This window comes from Heterocephalus glaber, unplaced genomic scaffold, assembly GCF_053883595.1.
Source record: "Heterocephalus glaber isolate CG9 unplaced genomic scaffold, H.glaber_assembly_v1.0 deba00001497, whole genome shotgun sequence".
Classification (NCBI taxonomy): domain Eukaryota; kingdom Metazoa; phylum Chordata; class Mammalia; order Rodentia; family Bathyergidae; genus Heterocephalus; species Heterocephalus glaber.
In genome coordinates this window covers 16,184,740-16,202,014 of record NW_028258320.1, presented here as the reverse complement: position 1 = coordinate 16,202,014, position 17,275 = coordinate 16,184,740, and the positions used below count along the sequence as shown (strand labels likewise).

General features: G+C 55.7%; 1 protein-coding gene across 8 annotated transcripts in view; it reads left to right on the top strand.

Moving 5' to 3' along the window:
• The window catches only part of Cdh23 (cadherin related 23), a 369,425-nt gene extending 352,317 nt beyond the window's left edge, over positions 1-17,108 (top strand). For 2 of the 8 annotated variants that reach the window (XM_087185440.1, XM_087185441.1), the window contains exons 47-68: positions 2,090-2,206; positions 3,179-3,403; positions 3,909-4,078; positions 4,274-4,411; positions 5,326-5,445; positions 7,005-7,182; positions 7,329-7,540; positions 9,230-9,421; positions 9,552-9,665; positions 10,263-10,392; positions 10,484-10,735; positions 10,815-10,976; positions 12,545-12,801; positions 13,159-13,256; positions 13,567-13,687; positions 13,768-13,847; positions 13,937-13,977; positions 14,062-14,137; positions 14,517-14,646; positions 14,802-14,924; positions 15,218-15,322; positions 16,265-17,108. In XM_087185440.1, the coding sequence (XP_087041566.1) occupies positions 2,090-2,206; positions 3,179-3,403; positions 3,909-4,078; positions 4,274-4,411; positions 5,326-5,445; positions 7,005-7,182; positions 7,329-7,540; positions 9,230-9,421; positions 9,552-9,665; positions 10,263-10,392; positions 10,484-10,735; positions 10,815-10,976; positions 12,545-12,801; positions 13,159-13,256; positions 13,567-13,687; positions 13,768-13,847; positions 13,937-13,977; positions 14,062-14,137; positions 14,517-14,646; positions 14,802-14,924; positions 15,218-15,322; positions 16,265-16,591 (3,368 nt within the window). In that variant the 3' untranslated portion in view covers positions 16,592-17,108. The other 6 variants (XM_087185442.1, XR_015440528.1, XR_015440529.1 and 3 more) reach the window with 6 other exon arrangements.
• The last annotated feature ends 167 nt before the right edge of the window (positions 17,109-17,275 follow it).

Genomic DNA, 17,275 nt, shown 5'->3' with positions numbered 1-17,275 from the left:
TACACACAGATAGCACTGGAGGTAAGTCTGAAAAATGCACACTGAAAAAGATTGAAAAACAAATGGGAGGCAACATCTACCACAATACCATTTGCATAAATATCAGAGAACACTTGGTTTTCAAGAATTTTTTTCAAAATAAAAAAATATACTTCAGTACATTGCAATGTTGGGCTGAAGAGAGAAGGGAAGAGGAGAAGGGTAAGAGAGTAAAAAGGAGTGGCCTCATGAGAGATGCCCACAGCATGTCATGAGCCAAAGGGTACCATTAACTCCATCTGCAGGCGGGCCCAAGGGGACGTGTCAAAGTTAAGACAGCCTTGGCCCGGGCAGCACAGGTTGTCAGGACCATGGAGAGCTCCCCAGCCGCCCTCCCAGACCTCCCAGACCTCCCCACTCCTTTCTGTCCTCTGCCCTCCACTGACTCTCCTCTCTGTATTTTTCTTTCCAGTGTCTTCTCTGCCCTCTTCCTCACGCCCTCTGTCTTCCCTCAATCACCTGACTCCCCTTTCTTCTTGCCAGAGCCTCACTTCTAAGGTCTCCCCACTGCCTGGGCTCCCCCTGTTCCCCTACCCCCGTCCTTGCCCTCACCAGTCCTCCCCTGGTCCCCCCATCCACTGCGCCCTGCACTAACTGATGTTAACCCTGTTCTCTCTTCCTCACGGCTGGCAGGCCCGCAGGTTTGAGCTCTGTTTCTGTCACTTCCCACCTCATCTCTTCTCTGCTTCACCCCATTGCCTTCCTCCATGCCCACCACATCCCTCACCCTCCCGTCGGTCCTGTGGGGCCTGGGCCCAGGCCCACCCCAGCCTTTGCAGACTGAACGCAGCTGCCCTCTCCCCATCCTCGCTCCCCAGCCCGGGGGACAGGGAGCGAGAGTAGGAAGAGGAGGAGGAGGCAGCGGCCCAGGGTAAGTGACCTCCCCATGGCCGGGGACCCATGGAGGACAGAGCCCAGCAGGGGAATCTGCCAGGGGGAAGAGAGTCCTGGGACCCAGGGCCTGAGAGGTAGAGGAAGGCCCACTGTGGGATGGATGAGGGCAGGGCCTTCAACAGGCAGAAAGGAGACACACCCCTAACCGCAAATGGGCGGAAATAGGTCTGTCCAGCCAGGCCAGCAGACCCTGGGAGACGCTGGGTAGAAGAGAAGCAGCCTGCTTTCTGGTGCTAACCTGGGACTTTCCTTTCCTGCCATCGGCCCTGGCACACCTCACTTATCCAAGACAAAGCTATGCCATTAGACCAGAGGTGTCCATCCTGGCCCACCAGTGTGGCCTTCAGGGAAACTCTCAGGGCTTTCCAGCTGTCAAGACCCTCCTTTATACTTGATCTCCCTAGAACATAAGCAGTTTTAAATTGTGATAAAATACACATCAAATTTACCATCTTCATTTCTACGTGGACAGTTCGGTAGTGCTAAAGACGTCCACATTGTTGTGGAATACTAGATTTCCTTTGTTTTCTGGTTTTTTGTTTTGTTTTGTTTTTTGGTACCGGGGATCAAACTCGGGACCTTGTGCTTACGAGACAGGCGACGTCACCACTGAGCTAAATCCCTGGCCTTTTTTTTTTCCGTACTGGGATCAAAACTCTCCCAGCCCTTGGTCTCACTGAGTTGCCCAGGAGGCACTCAGACTCACAATCCTCCTGCCTCAGCCTCCCTCAGTGCTCAGATTACAGGCATGCACCCCTGCACCTGGCTTGGAATACAAGCATTTTATAAGCAAAATTGCACAGCATCGTCTGTGCCAGGCACTGTCCTAAGCACTGTATCAGTGGAACTCACTTAGTATTGCTAATCCTCAAAATAGCCCTACACAGTAGGTACCGTAATTTCCTCCCTTTACACATGAGGAAACGGAGGTACAGAGAGGTTAAAGCACTCACCCAAGTTCACCTGCTAGTAAGCACTGTGGAGGCCAGAGCATGTACTTATCAGGTGGCTGTGGCCCATCCCAGCCACAAATCCCGGGGTCCATGGGGAACTGTTGCCCTCTGTAGGGATTGGGAGGCTAGGCCAGGAGCACGCTGGGAGGCCCAGATTTTAGGGGGTTCCCCTCAAGCTGAATCTGACCTGCTCTGGTTCACAGGGTCTGTAATAGTGAAGTCTCCTCTGAACCGAGAGCTGGTTGCCACCTATGAGGTCACGCTCTCAGTGATTGACAACGCCAGCGACCTACCAGAGCGCTCTGTCAGTGTGCCAAATGGTAAGGGTCTCCTGTGCCAGTTTCTCATTCGTCACTGGGAGCCAGGAGGTGGGTCTGAAGCATACCCAGACATGCCCCCAGCAGTGCAGTGGGACTCAGGACTCAGCCACAAGGGCTACAGGGAATCAGGTCAAACTAGGGACGTGGAAGGTGGCAGCCACGGCAAGGGTAGGATGGCAGTGTCTTTCAAATTATATGTCATCCAGCTGCAAGACTCTGAGCGGGAAAGAGGCTCCGGAGAGCCTGGAAGAGGTTGAGAAAGGACAGGTTGACAGAGACTTGGGTCAGAATCCAGCTGTTAGATCTGGTAACCAGCTTGCAACAGGAACCGGGCTGCGACAGGAACCTCATGATCTGATTGCCAGCCTCGGGCCAGCAGAGGAAGCGGAGAGCAAGGGAAGGTGACTGGAGGCCACAGGGCTGCCACCTTGGGGTGAGGCACTGTGATCAAGGAGAGCCAGGTGGATGCTGCCCACAGCTTGGGGCGTGCGCTGGCAGGGGTGCTGGGGGGTGGAGAGGGGACAGCGGGGATGGGGTGACCTCTGCCATGGGCAAGAACAGCCTCTGTGGTGAGGAGTTAGCCTGGCAGATATCAGCCGTTTATCTTCTCAACTCAGAAGGCCAAGTTTTGCAGAGAGAAGGGCAGACTCTGTCGTCTCTCTCGTTCCCAGGCCCAGGTGGCTGTGTCTCAGGGATGACTCGGGCTATAGAAGGCTGTCATGGGAAAGGTCTCGAAGACCATTTCAGTCCTCTCATCTAGCAATTAGGAACTGAGCCTCAGTGAGGACACCCAGCCAGATGCTAGAACCCAGGCTGCTTCCGCCTGTGGAAGGGCCAGTGACCAGACCAGAGGGCCAATGGTCAATCCTCATGCAGTCCCACGAGGGCCACGACAAGCTGCCACCTCCCCACAGCCCACCCATATCCGTGCCCCTCCCCTGGCACTGACCCTCACCCTTGCCTGTCCCCCAGCCAAGCTGACAGTCAACATCCTAGATGTCAACGACAACACGCCCCAGTTCAAGCCCTTCGGGATCACCTACTACACAGAGCGGATCCTGGAGGGGGCCACCCCGGGCACCACGCTCATTGCCGTGGCAGCCGTGGACCCTGACAAGGGCCTCAATGGGCTGATTACCTACAGCCTGCTGGACCTCGTGCCCCCCGGCTATGTCCAGCTGGAAGACCCCTCAGCAGGTAGATGTGAAATCTGCCAGAGGAGGGTTGGGGACATGTATCCACCTGCTTAGCCTCTGGGCAGGACTGAGGCTTGCTTCCTGCCTCTAGTGGGAGCCCATCTTGGCCCCTTGATGGCCCAGGCCAGATCCAAAATGGCTAACATGCTGTTCACTCCCAGACCCACAAAGCAGAGGAAAGGATGGAGCGCCCATCCTGTTTGGGATGGAAGCCTCCACGGTGTCTGCTGGAACCCTGGCTATGCTCCAGGCTCCTACCGTTTGTGTCCTGTGGGAGCTGGAAAACCAACAGAGGGGCTCAGAGGAGGTCTGGGGCCTTCTGTGAGATGCTCTCTCTCCTCTCTGAGGAGAACACCTAGATGCCAGTCCCTCTCAGCCTCTGGCCTGCCCCACCTCCTTAAGGGGCCACACCTCCCCTCAGCACCCCAGATCTTTTTCCTCATGCTTTGGAGGGCTATCATGAATGAGGAATGGCCAAAATGGCAATGGATGCCTCTGTGTATCAGGGAAAGTCATTGCCAACCGGACGGTGGACTATGAAGAGGTGCATTGGCTCAACTTTACCGTGAGGGCCTCAGACAATGGGTCCCCACCCCGGGCAGCAGAGATCCCCATCTACCTGGAGATTGTGGATGTCAATGACAACAACCCCATCTTTGACCAGCCCTTCTACCAGGTGGGTGGCCAGGCTGACGGGTTGGGTAGGACCTGGCCCTGTTCCTTGGGGTCTTTGCACATTCCATTCCTGCCTGCCAGCCCCTAAGACCCTGGAGTGGCCAACAGTGAGCAGCCTGGTGCCCTGGCTTACATCAGTGAGCCTGGGGCAAGGTGTGGCCTGGGGGGCTGACCTTGGGCTGCTCTCTCTCTCCAGGAGGCCATCTTAGAGGATGTCCCTGTGGGCACAGTCATCCTGATGGTCACTGCTACTGATGCAGACTCAGGCAGCTTTGCCCTCATCGAGTACAGCCTCGGGGATGGGGAGGGCAAGTTTGCCATCAACCCCACTACGGTAAGTGGTGCTGGATGGGGCCTGGGTGTGAAAACACCCAAAGTATTGCATCATCGCCTTCATCCTGGGTCCCCCACATGGACATCTGGCCTCAGAGGTGCTTCAGCCAAGTCAGCAAACTCTCTTCTTGGAGCCCCAGACATCCTGTAGACTGTGTCCTTCCTGTCCTAGTAGATATGAGAGGAAGTGGCCAAAGTCTTTGGGAACTAGTCCTTGGTGAGACAAAAACTTCCATGATGTGTCTTTAGGTGACCAAGAAACTTTTTGAGACTATCGAGAGAGACGTGAGAAGCTGTGTAGAAAGTGGCCACAGTGTTTGAGTGGCTACTGTGTGCACAGCCCTATACTCAGCTGAGAGAGGGAAGACGCCCCACAGGGTGAATCCCTATGTTCCATGAGTCTCAGAGCTGGGGAACAGTTCAGGAGAAAAGATGGGCCGTGGCTTCAAATGTCAAAGCTGCTATTTGCAGCCTAGGGGGGGTGGGCCACAGAGGCCTGGGGCAGTCCGTCAGCAGGGCCTTCCCCTGCTGCTGGAGTTGCAACTGGGCGTCGCTTCCTGCCACATCTCCCCTGGCATTCTGCCTTTCCAGTGGGGCTAACTCCTGCCTGGTAGGAGCAGTCAGATGTAGCTCCTGGCCTGGCACTGAAGATAGTGACTATTTTGGAGATATCTGTTCTATGGCAGCTCTGGTCAGGTTGGCACAAGTCTGGGCTGGTTACCCATCTCAGGTAGACTGGGTGGTGAGGGCAAGAACCACTAAAACGGGGCAGCTACTGGGGTCCACGGGACTGCCCAGGGGGACAGGGGCTTTTGTTCAGCACTGTATCTCCAGGGCCCAAAACAGTGTTTCGCCATCACTGGCCAATAAATATCTTGACTGGATGATGGACCTGAAGCTACCCTCCCTCACTAGGGTGACATCTATGTGGTGTCCTCTCTGGACCGAGAGAAGAAGGACCACTATATCCTGACTGCCTTGGCCAAAGACAACCCTGGGGATGTGGACAGCAACCGTCGAGAAAACTCGGTGCAGGTGAGGGGTGCTAGCCTGGGCCAGTGATACCAGGGCCTGCGGTTGCGGTGGCAGTAAGCAACGCCTATAGAGAGTGACTGCTGTGAACGGAAACACCCATCTAGTCCCCTCAGAGACATGGTGGCAGGAAGGAAAAAGCAAGAGGCTTCCTGGGTGGGTTATAGTGGCTGTGACTTGGGAAGAAAGGGATTCTGGGAAAGCTCTCTTTGTGCCACACTCTGCTTAGGCAGCTAAACACACCTGGGTATGACCCAGGTACAGCCTGGTGCTCTGGGTGGCCCAGTGACAGTCTAGCAAGCAAACAATTATAAAGCTGTCACCTCTATTTAGGACTCCTCAAGGATATTAAGGAGGGCTCAAACTCCAACCCCCTTCCCAGTCCAGTTCTGGTGTCCACACTGCCACTCTGAGGCCAGCATCTCACCTTCTGAGCTCTTTGTCCCCTTTCCTTTCCAAAATCCCAAAGCCAGGTGTGGTGGTGCACGCCTGTGTTCTTAGCACTCAGGAGGCTGAAGCAGGAGAATCACTGCAAGTTTGAGGCCAGCCTGGGCTACATAATGAGTGCAGGCAGCCTGAACTGCAGAGCAAGACCCTGTCTCACGAAAAAGCGAAAATGTCAGTGCTGGCTGCTTTGCCGTCTCTTCATTCTTGTCCCTAATTATGCAAAGGAAACTCTCCAGAAAGGATTCGGGGTTGTGGAGTGGACCCAGACAAATCCTCTTGTGCGGGTAGAGGGACAGAGTGGGGAGCATTCACACATGGCTGCAGCCTGTCCCCATCACATATACGGTCCTGTGCAGAGAAAAGCAGTCTTCGGAGTAGTCTGGGGTTCTACAAACTCCGCAGGCTGCATTTCCCTGTAAACCTCTCTGAGTCTCAGTTGTCCGTCTGCAAAGAGGGTGGCAGATGTGGCAAGGGCGACTGGGGACATGAGGTGGTTTGACAGTGCTTTGCAACTTGGAAAGGGGACGCTCAGAATCACCGAACTGCAGGGCTCTAATGGCTCTGCAATCAGGCAGGGCCACAGCCGGGGAAGAGAGGCCTCCTGCTGTGCTGTGTCCTGGGGCCCTGCCCTGGGCTGTGGGTCAGCAGGGAAAGCCAAGCACCTGACCAGGCACAAATCCCAGACAAGATAGGCCCTAGGAAGGGGAGGAATTCTAACAGCCCAGCATGAAGGTCCAGAGGGTGGAGCCACACCTCCAGGGCCACTGTGTGGCACAGCAAAGGACAAAGAGAAGGGACAGGTAAGGAGTCCCACTGCTGCAGGGCCCGGCTCAGAACACATCACCCACAAGCCTAGTGGCTGAGTATTTACTGGAACCAGGAATTCCACTGAGACTCTGGCTAATACCACTTAGTGTGAGCTCCCAAGGAAGCTGAGAGAGAAGATAGTTGTCCCCATTATACAGTTAGGGAAACAGGCTAAATTGGCGGGGGGCGGTCAATAAGTTGTCTATTGTCAAAAACATGAGAAGACAGTACCTCCCTCCCAGGGTGGTACCTGTCCCTTGCCTACCCTACCTTATTCATGCTCCTGACCTTTGGCTTTGACCCCCTAGGTGGTGATCCAAGTGCTAGATGTCAACGACTGCCGGCCTCAGTTCTCCAAGTCCCAGTTCAGCACAAGCGTGTATGAGAATGAGCCGGCAGGCACCTCTGTCATCACCATGCTGGCCACTGACCAGGACGAGGGCTCCAATGGGCAGCTGTCCTACTCGCTTGAAGGCCCCGGCATGGGTATGTAGCCCGCCTGGATGCCCATGGTGATGTGGGGCTGGAGGGAGCAGGCTGCCATGCCCACAGCCCCAGACCAGGAGGAGGAGGAGGGACAGGAAGTTGGTCTCAGCCAGAGCTACACCCTGCTCTCCTGTCCCACCCACCAGAGGCCTTCCACGTGGATGTGGACTTGGGCCTGGTGACCACGCAGCGGCCACTGCAATCCTATGAGAGATTCAACCTGACCGTGGTGGCCACAGATGGTGGTGAGCCCCAACTCTGGGGCACCACCATGCTCCTGGTGGAGGTCATCGACGTCAATGACAACCGCCCCATCTTCATGCGCCCGCCCAATGGCACCATCCTGCACATCAGAGAGGTACTTCTGGCACTGGGGCCTCCTACTCCCCAATGTCCCCTTCCCTCCTCCAGCTTCTGTGTCCTGCAGTCAAAGCCCTCCTTTGTGGGCCTTCCTTGTTGAGGTAGGGAAACAGGCCAGACAGGGGCAGACTTGTGCAGCAACACACAGAGCAGTATTGAACACTGGTTAGCAGTGTGGGCCGTGTTAGCAAAAAATCTCGGGTTCAAGTGTAAGTTGATTGCTTACCAGCCAGACAACCTTGAGCAAGTCACTTTTCCAAGTCTGTTTTTCATCTGCAAATGGAACTAATAATAGTAAATGCCCTGTCCCTAGATGTCTTCGAAGAAGGACAGTCTCCCCAGTACCCACTTCCCCCATGCTTGTCTCAAAACAAACACCCGACCAGTGCTCCTGCTGACACCCGAGTGCAGGCAGCCTGGGGTGGGGTTAGCATCAGTAAGCTGCAGAGGAAGTGTCTGGGGTTCTGGAATCTCTCTAATTCTGCTTTCATCCCTTGGTCTAAATTGCCATGTTGCTACTTTGTCTCCTCTTTGAGGCCCCATAGGAGCAAATAATCCTCCCGTGGCTGAGCTCCAAGACACCTGTCCTGGTGTCCCGTCTGTGGTGTTGGAGTGTCCTCTCCGCTCCCCGCCAGGAGGCTCTGAGCACTCAGCTCACCTTGAGACCTTGCAGAGACCTAAACCACACACTTCACCCTCAGCTTCCATCTTCTTGCCAACAACTATTTTTCATTGTCCTAATTTTTTAATTTGTTCCATCTCATTCTAATTTCTATATTCTTGCAGTTGCTTCAAATCTTTTTTGTGGAATGAAACAGTGTAGAAATTAATAATGATCTAGTTGTTTTCCACACCAAAGGCCCCATTTACTAAGTGTTCCCCTTCAAGGGTTCCATATTTGGAAAGATTTATGTCCCCTGAACAACCAGCGTTTATAAAGTAATGATCTATTCGTCATCCCACTTTTCATTAATTAGATGGAACTGCCATTTGGGACTTCTGATTGTCATGATAGATGACACAAGCATTAAAGCCATGCCGAGCTGATAATTTTTCAGCTAAAAGCAAAGAAACATGCTTTTTTTTTTTCTTTTGCCCTGGGCAGCCTTATCATGGGTTGATGTGTGTGATTCCTTAGGTTTCTGGTGTCTTAGACCTAACTTGAGGGAATTCAGGACCCTGAGGCTCAGGTTAAATACCAGGTCCAAGTTCCACAATGAGTCGGTGACAATCTGTAGCCACCAGATCACCCTGTCTGAGTGTCTCTTATTTTCTGGTTCCCTATTGGACAGGTGGCACTGTTTGGAGACACCCAGGTTTCTATGATTAGGGTAGCAGAGGGAGCAAGACAGACCCAGGACACAGGGCCACTGTGGTCTAGGTCTTGGGATTCCTTCTGTAGATTGCCCTATGCCTCAGCATGCAGGGCCATGGCAGGAGCTCCTGGGAGTGTGATTTCAGGGCAGACTGACTGTTGGCTGCTAGTGGAGTTGGCTTGGGAAAAGGGGGAAACAGCAGGGGCTCAGAATCCCAGAGAGCCCCACCCTACAGGCCAGTGCTCCCTAAGGATGGTGGCCAATGGCAAGGACTTTCAGTAAAGTTAGGAGAAATGGCAAGAGCTCCTCAGGGCTGGGAGCTGGGACTCGCTCAGATGTCCAGGCACCTCCCTCCCTGTCGTCCCCTGCAGGAAATCCCACTGCGCTCCAACGTGTACGAGGTCTACGCTACCGACAAGGATGAAGGGCTCAACGGGGCGGTGCGCTACAGCTTCCTGAAGACGGCGGGCAACCGTGACTGGGAGTTCTTCACTATTGACCCCATCAGCGGCCTCATCCAGACGGCACAGCGCCTGGACCGCGAGAAGCAGGCTGTGTACAGCGTAAGGAGCAGGCCAGGCAGACTTCCCTCCAGGAACGTCTGGGGTGGGGGGGAGCTGCCCCAGGGAGTTGGGGACTGCACACTTGGGGTCCAAACCCCCTCCCCAGCCTTTTGCTCTCCTCCACCCCCAGCTCATCTTGGTAGCCAGTGACCTGGGCCAGCCAGTGCCATATGAGACCATGCAGCCGCTGCAGGTGGCCCTGGAAGACATCGACGACAATGAACCTCTCTTCGTGAGGCCTCCTGTGAGCTGTCCCATCCTCTGTGCTGGTTTTACCCACACGGAGACTCCCTGCCTGCACACACACCTTGCACATGCTCCCCTGTGCACAGTGCCCTAAAGCACATAGGTTACATGGGAGCAACATCTGTCTGCACTCGCTTCACACAGGGACCAGTAGTCACCGAGCAGCTGTGCTTTACTTATTCTGCTGAGGCACCATCCAGCAATCAGAAGAGCGGGCGCAAATGCCTGGCTCTTGGGGCTGGTACTTGTATTTGTGCCTCTGTGTGTGTGTGTGTGTGTGTACAGGTTTGCACGCACATACACCAGGCATGAAAAGCAGCTCGGATTTATTGAATTTTGTCTTCTTGGACTGTCACATGCCTAGATGTCCCCTGGAGACTGTGTGCACGTGAGAGTGTGCAGGTGTCCCCATTGTCTAAGTGCTCATCCAGGGGTCAGGGATGCTCCTGAGAGCATGGCAAGCCCAGCCCCGTCCTCGCAGATGCCACCACTGGGCAGTAAACTCCCGCAGTACCCACAAAGCCACAGCCCAGGGCACTCTGGTGGGCGTGGGAAGCCCCCTGTATCCTCCGATGACAGTGTCCTCCACCTACAGAAAGGCAGCCCCCAGTACCAGCTGCTGACGGTGCCTGAGCACTCACCCCATGGAACCCTCGTGGGCAATGTGACAGGCGCCGTGGACACCGATGAGGGCTCCAATGCAATCGTGTACTACTTCATCGCAGGTGGGGCCAGATGGAGTGAGCGTCCTGCCTGCCCTGGGGCTGGAGACGCCCATGAGCCTGGGCCTCAGCCCACTTCCTATGTTCCCTGTAGCTGGCGATGAGGCGAAGAACTTCCACCTCCAGCCTGATGGGCACCTGCTGGTGCTTCGGGACCTTGACCGGGAGCGAGAAGCTGTCTTCTCCTTCATTGTCAAGGCCTCCAGCAACCGCAGCTGGACGCCACCCCGCAGACCGGCCCCGGCCCTTGACCTGGTCACCGACCTCACCCTGCAGGAGGTGCGCGTCGTGCTAGAGGACATCAACGACCAGCCACCACGCTTCACCAAGGCAGAGTACACTGCAGGTGCAGGGGCCAGAGCCAGGGCACAGGGCGTGGGGCGCTCCTCCCCAGCACTCAATGCTGCCCTTGTCTGTTCCTGCAGGCGTGGCCACCGATGCCAAGGTGGGCTCAGAGCTCATCCAGGTGCTGGCTCTGGACGCAGACATCGGTAACAACAGCCTTGTCTTCTATGGCATCCTGGCCATCCACTACTTCCGGTCCCTCGCCAACGACTCCGAGGATGTGGGCCAGGTCTTCACCATGGGTAGGAGCCTGGCCACACACAGGGGGCTCTAGCCAAGACCTCGCAGTCACTGTGTGGCTGTAGCCTGGAGGACACGGGTCTGTGTGAGCACCACAGGATGTGGTGGCCTCTAGCCAGCTGTGTCAGCCCGTCTGTCTGTCTGTTCACCTCTCTGCTGATCCATTCTTAATCTACCCATCTGCTCCTCTTGACATCTACTCAATACCTGCTCTTTCCTTTATTCTTCTCATTTGTTATTCATCCATCCTTTCATCTTCCTGTTCTCCTTTCATCATATCCCCCCATCTTTCCACCTGTGCCTCCTCTCGCGTGTGCTAGGCATGATGCCAGGCAGGGACACACACGTACAGATCTGCATGTTTGCTGTGCACTGGCCGTGTGTCTGGCTGAGGCTGGGGCAGGGTCCTGAAGGTGCTCCTATCCTGTTACCTTCCCCTCTGGTTCTGTAGACCTCTTATCCGTGTGCCAGTCTTAAATGCCGGGAAGATTCCCTGGCCTGGCACTCAGAGCTCACCAGATCTTCCTCCTAGCCCTCTCCACAGCTTCTCTGCAGCCCACTGTGTCTAGCCAGGCAGAAGCTACTCTTCCCTCAGCCAGCTCTGTCCTATCCACCCTAACCCTTTGACTCTACTGCCTTCGTGTCCTGGAGCACTGCCCTGACCCTTTCCCTACCTTCAGATATGCCTCCCTCTTCCTTCAAAGTCTACTTCCTGTGCCACTCCTCCCATTATACAACCAGACACTGTCACTTTGTCCTCTGAAAGCTCACTGCACAAGGCACAGAGAGAGAGCTAAGAAGCTTGCTAAAGGTATACAGCCAAAAAGGAGGAGATCTGAACCCAGGTCTACTGTTTTTAAGAGAAATCTGTGCTGGCTGGGCATGGTGGTACATGCCTGTAATCCCAGAACTCAGGAGACTGAGACAGGAGGATCATTGTGAGTTTGAGGACAGCCTGGGCTACATAGAGAGACCTTGTCTCAAAGAGAAAGAAGTCATGCTGTGTCACCTCTGGCATCCCCATAACTGTGTGGAATTCTGAAGTACATGTGTATAAGAGACCCTGAGAAGGCTCCAAAGTGGCCTTGGTACCTCAGCATGGGACATCAGAGTCACAAACTTGTCATCTTTGGGCCAGAACAATCCACAGTTGTATTTTAGGGTTTTTGTTTTTTTGGCACCAGGGATCGAACTCAGGACCTTGCATTTGCAAAGTAGGCACGGTGCCACTGAGCTAAATCCCTGGTGCACAGTTGTATTTTAATATGCAGTGTTTTAATTCAAACTTAGGCAATAGTTAAAAATAAGGGAATTTCACCAAGAATGGATATGCGTGGTTTCTCTAGCGAAGCAGGTCTGGTGGCACGGGCTGGACACTGTGACAGTACTCAGGGTCGCTGCCCCTTCAGATGGGCATTGTTCTCTGCGTTCCTGCTGCTGAACCCTGTGGGCAAATGTGTGCCACCTCCCCGGGGTCCCCACATCCCAGGGCTCTTGCCCCTTCTGAGAGGGCAAGTGGGGAGGACTGGGTGGTCCCTGAGCTGTGCCTTGCTCTCGGCTCCTCCTGCAGGGAGCGTGGATGGCATCCTGCGCACCTTTGACCTCTTCATGGCCTACAGCCCTGGCTACTTCGTGGTGGACATCATGGCCCAAGACCTGGCAGGACACAACGACACGGCCATCATTGGCATCTACATTCTGAGGGACGACCAGCGCGTGAAAATCGTCATTAACGAGATCCCTGATCGTGTGCGGGGCTTCGAGGAGGAGTTCATCCGCCTGCTGTCCAACATCACTGGCGCCATTGTCAACACCGATGACGTGCAGGTGCCCAGGGGACCAACCTTGGACTAGGGGCAGTGGAAGGAGAAGGGGGCCAGACTACGAGGATAAGGGCATGGTAGTGAGGTCAGGGACACAAAAGAGGGTATGTGCCTCCCCAGCTTTGGCAGTGTGGCTCTAAGGACTTTCTCCCAGGTCTTTGGGCCTCAGTTTCCTCACTTGTAAATGGGTAATAGTACCTGTGCCTGTGTGGGGGTGAACCGACTGGCACCACATTTGGGCCCCTGTGAGCATCCAGTAGTGCTAGGTCCACTGCAAGGCAGGGTATCGGGGCTTCTTGGAGCTTTCCCCACCCCTGGCCCCTGGCCTGTGGCCACACCCCCAGTGTCCCTTCTCTCCTAGTTCCACGTGGACAAGAAGGGGCGGGTGAACTTCGCACAGACAGAGCTGCTCATCCACGTGGTGAACCGTGACACCAACCGCATCCTGGATGTGGACCGGTGGGTGGGGCCTGTGCTTGGCACTGGGGAGGGGACCCACCAAGGAGGCCCAGGTACCATCAGGTCCCTCTGAGCCTTACTCTCCCCATCTGTGAAATGGGAGTACCCCCATCCGTGAGGACCAAATGGGACCTGGATGAAGGCCTGGGGCCCCTGGAAGCCATCGAGGTATCCTAGCAGGGTGAGGTTTCCACCTGCTCAGCTTCAGGGAGAGGTGAATTCCGGGGGCTGAGGCAGGCAGGCAGCAGCCGTCCTGGCTGCTTGCTCTTGGGTGAGGGCTGAGTTTGAAAGAGCCCTGCCACTTATCCAGGGTGATCCAGATGATCGATGAGAACAAGGAGCAGCTGCGGAATCTCTTCCGGAACTACAACGTCCTGGACGTGCAGCCCGCCATTTCCGTTCGGCTGCCTGATGACATGTCTGCCCTGCAGGTACCCACGTCACTGCCCTCCCTGGGGTCTGGGCTCTGCCCGGAGCCCACCTGCTCATGCCCGGCCTGCTCACCCTACAGATGGCGATCATCGTGCTGGCCATCCTCCTCTTCCTGGCGGCCATGCTGTTCATCCTCATGAACTGGTACTACAGGACCGTGTGAGTGTCCTGCCCCTGTCCCGAGCCAGGGCTGAGGCTCTGAGATGTAAGCCCAGTGCCTCACAGCGCCTCTCTGTGCTTCTCTGCAGACACAAGAGGAAGCTCAAAGCCATTGTGGCGGGTTCTGCAGGTGAGTGTGGGCTGCGGTGGTGGGGCAGGGAGAGGGCAGGGTGCCTCACCTGGCTGCACCCCTCCTTTCCCCTCCACACGTCAGCCCTTCTTCCTGCAGGGAACCGTGGCTTCATCGACATCATGGACATGCCCAACACTAACAAGTACTCCTTTGATGGGTGAGTGGGCTCCTGACCCTTCAGCCAGTCTCTGGCAGCGTCCAGGCCCTGTGGAAACCCAGGGCGTGAGCGCCCCCTGGTGGGCTAACCACCCCTCACACCCCACCTGGGAAACTGCTTTGCAGAGCTAGACCCCGGACCTGTTGAGCCCCCAATTCCAAGGGGCACAGACTTTGGGTTCTGGGTGAAAGGTGAGGCAAGCTGAAACCTCCATGCCAAAGCTGTCCAGACTGACACATGGTCCTGGCTCTAGTGGGCTCCTAGAGGAGAATGCACCCACAGGTGCCATCAGCAAGGAGCTATCCAATTTTGAGGACATCTGTTCATCCTGCCCTTCCTCTTTGCCAGCGCTATTCTACTCCCTGCCCCCCAACTGCAGAGCCAACCCCGTGTGGCTGGATCCCTTCTGCCGGAATCTGGAGCTGGCTGCCCAGGCTGAGCACGAGGATGACCTGCCCGAGAACCTGAGTGAGATCGCTGACCTGTGGAACAGCCCCACCCGCACCCACGTGAGCCGGGCCAGCGCAGGGCATTCCGGCAGGTGTTGGGGAGGGTTGGGGGAGGGGCAGTTCCTTGCCACCTCTGGCCAAGGAGCTGGGTCCTCTGGGAGTGGCCCCCTACCCTGTGTGTGTCCTCTGCTCCAGCAGATGTCCTCTCTCCCCAGGGAACCTTTGGGCGTGAACCAGCAGCGGTCAAGCCTGACGATGACCGGTACCTGCGGGCAGCCATCCAGGAGTATGACAACATTGCCAAGCTGGGCCAGATCATTCGCGAGGGGCCCATCAAGGTGAGCCCTCCCTGGGGGCTTCTGTGCCCAGCTCCTGGCTGAAAGTGAACCCCACTCCCGAGGTTGCAGGGACTCAGATCTACCCTGATGGGTCAGCACAGCAGCGCCTACTAGGGCTAAGGGTGGCACCAGCCAGGGCTCTGAGCCCCTGGGGGCTCTAGCTGGCTACTGTCACCAGGCTGTCCTTCTGATCCTCTGCCCTAGGACCCCAAGCCTGTACACCCATCTCCCAGGGGAGCAAGCAAGGGGTGGGGCCAGTGGGCCCAGTGGGGTTAACCCTCTGCCTCCTCCAGGGCTCACTGCTGAAGGTGGTCCTGGAGGATTACCTGCAGCTCAAAAAGCTCTTTGCACAGCGGATGGTGCAAAAAGCCTCCTCCTGCCACTCCTCCATCTCCGAGGTAGCTGAGGGCGGGGCGGGGGGGTGAGCTGTGTGCTGTGCCCCAGTTCTGGGGATGCTCTCTCTCTCTCCTGCCACCCTCCTCAGTGTTCTGAGCTCAGCAGCCAGGGCCAAAGCCTACTGAGTGCTGGGCCAGAAAGGGTTTCTTGGGGATGGGGTAGCTCAGAGGCAGTGCTTCTCAGATTCCAGGAGCCCCAAATACCTTTGAGGGCCAGTGTCACACTAAGAAACTGGCTGTCAGGGTCAAATGGGCCTGCGTGTGTGCTTACAGCAATGTCAAAATTTATCAAAGTAAGACTATCTAAAAACCAACTTCCGGCCAGTGTACTTGTGCACACCTGTGATCCCAGCACTCAGGAGCCTAAGGCAGGATTGCCATGAGTTTGAGGCCAGCCTGGGATACACAGTGAGTGCAAGGCCAGGCTGAGCTACTAGAGAAACTGTCTCAAAAAAAATTCCAGCTGGGTGCACACTGTCAACTTTCGTCTTGCCTGGCAGAAGTTCAAAAGTGCTGAGTCCTGACCACATCCTATTTGTCCCTTTCCCCCTCTCCTGAGGACCTGTTTTACCTAGATGTGACTGTATTGGTCATACTTGTAGCCAGCTTGGTTACAAACGCAGATATAGTTGTGCCGTAGGATTGTCAGAGCAATGTTAATATATAAAGATAAGATTTTCACAGAGAAGGCCCATATTCCCTAGGACTCAGGGTAGCACCTTAACTGTCCGAAGTTCCCCTCTGCAGCAGTCTGAAGGTATCCTTGAGATTCCCTGTGGCAGGGTTGGAGGCCAGCAGGCCTGCTGGGACATTCTTTGTGTGAAGTAGGGATGAAGCAGGTGCACACCCAGTAGGACTCTGGGGCCACCCACCTGCTCAACCCTTGGGCGTGACCCTGAGCCTGTGGGGGTTCCTGAGCCACTGGGAGGGCCTGGCCTCTTGCAGCTGATCCAGACGGAGCTGGACAAGGAGCCAGGGGACCACAGCCCAAGCCAGGGCAGTCTGCGCTTCCGCCATAAGCCACCCATGGAGCTCAAGGGACCCGATGGGATCCACGTGGTGCATGGCAGCACAGGCACACTGCTGGCCACCGACCTTAACAGCCTGCCCGAGGATGACCAGAAGGGCCTGGGCCACTCACTGGAGACACTGACCACTGCAGAGGCCACCGCCTTTGAGCGCAACGCCCGCACAGAGTCCGCCAAATCCACACCCCTGCACAAGCTCCGAGACGTGATCATGGAGAGCCCCCTGGAGATCACAGAGCTGTGACTGCAGCCGAGAGCAGCTCCTCGGGGCAGGAGCCGCATCCAGGCCCTCAGGCCGGCTCTGCAGACAGCCTTCGGTCAGCCCTGATGGCCGACATGGCTGCTCAGATTCCACTCTGCCAGATGCACACCAGCATCTGACCTCTACCTTCATAAGATGTTATTTTTTTATGAAAATTGAACAAAAATGCTAAGAGTTTAGGGACATGGTAAGGAGGATTATTGGGGCCCAAGAGTCTGAGGCCTGGCTCCGCTGAGCGGAGGCCAAGGAGGCCCTTCCCTCCCTACTCCATCCAAGTCCACCCGGCCCCCCGGAGCAGAAGCCCAGCGGCACCCACACTGGCCTGCCACACTCCTGCCATCTCCCCACTGGACGTCCAGGTGCAGCCCCGAGTGACCCCTGCCCTCCATCCATACAGCCAAGGTCAATGGCAACAGGCGAGCACTTTCTCCATCTCACTGGCTTCCCCAATGCACCCAGCTTATAAAGAGAAATGACTGGCATCCCCTTGGGTTTTGAAGGTAGAGTGTTCGTGTGTATTCTTTTTTAAATTATTCCCTCAATATTTCCCCTTTGGTTTTGTTGAAATGGTACTCACTGAAAGTTTCTGGACTGGTCTGTTTAAAAAAAAAGTAACTCACAAGGCCCCAGCAATATACTGGCTTTGGTAAACCACTGTGTGCTAGC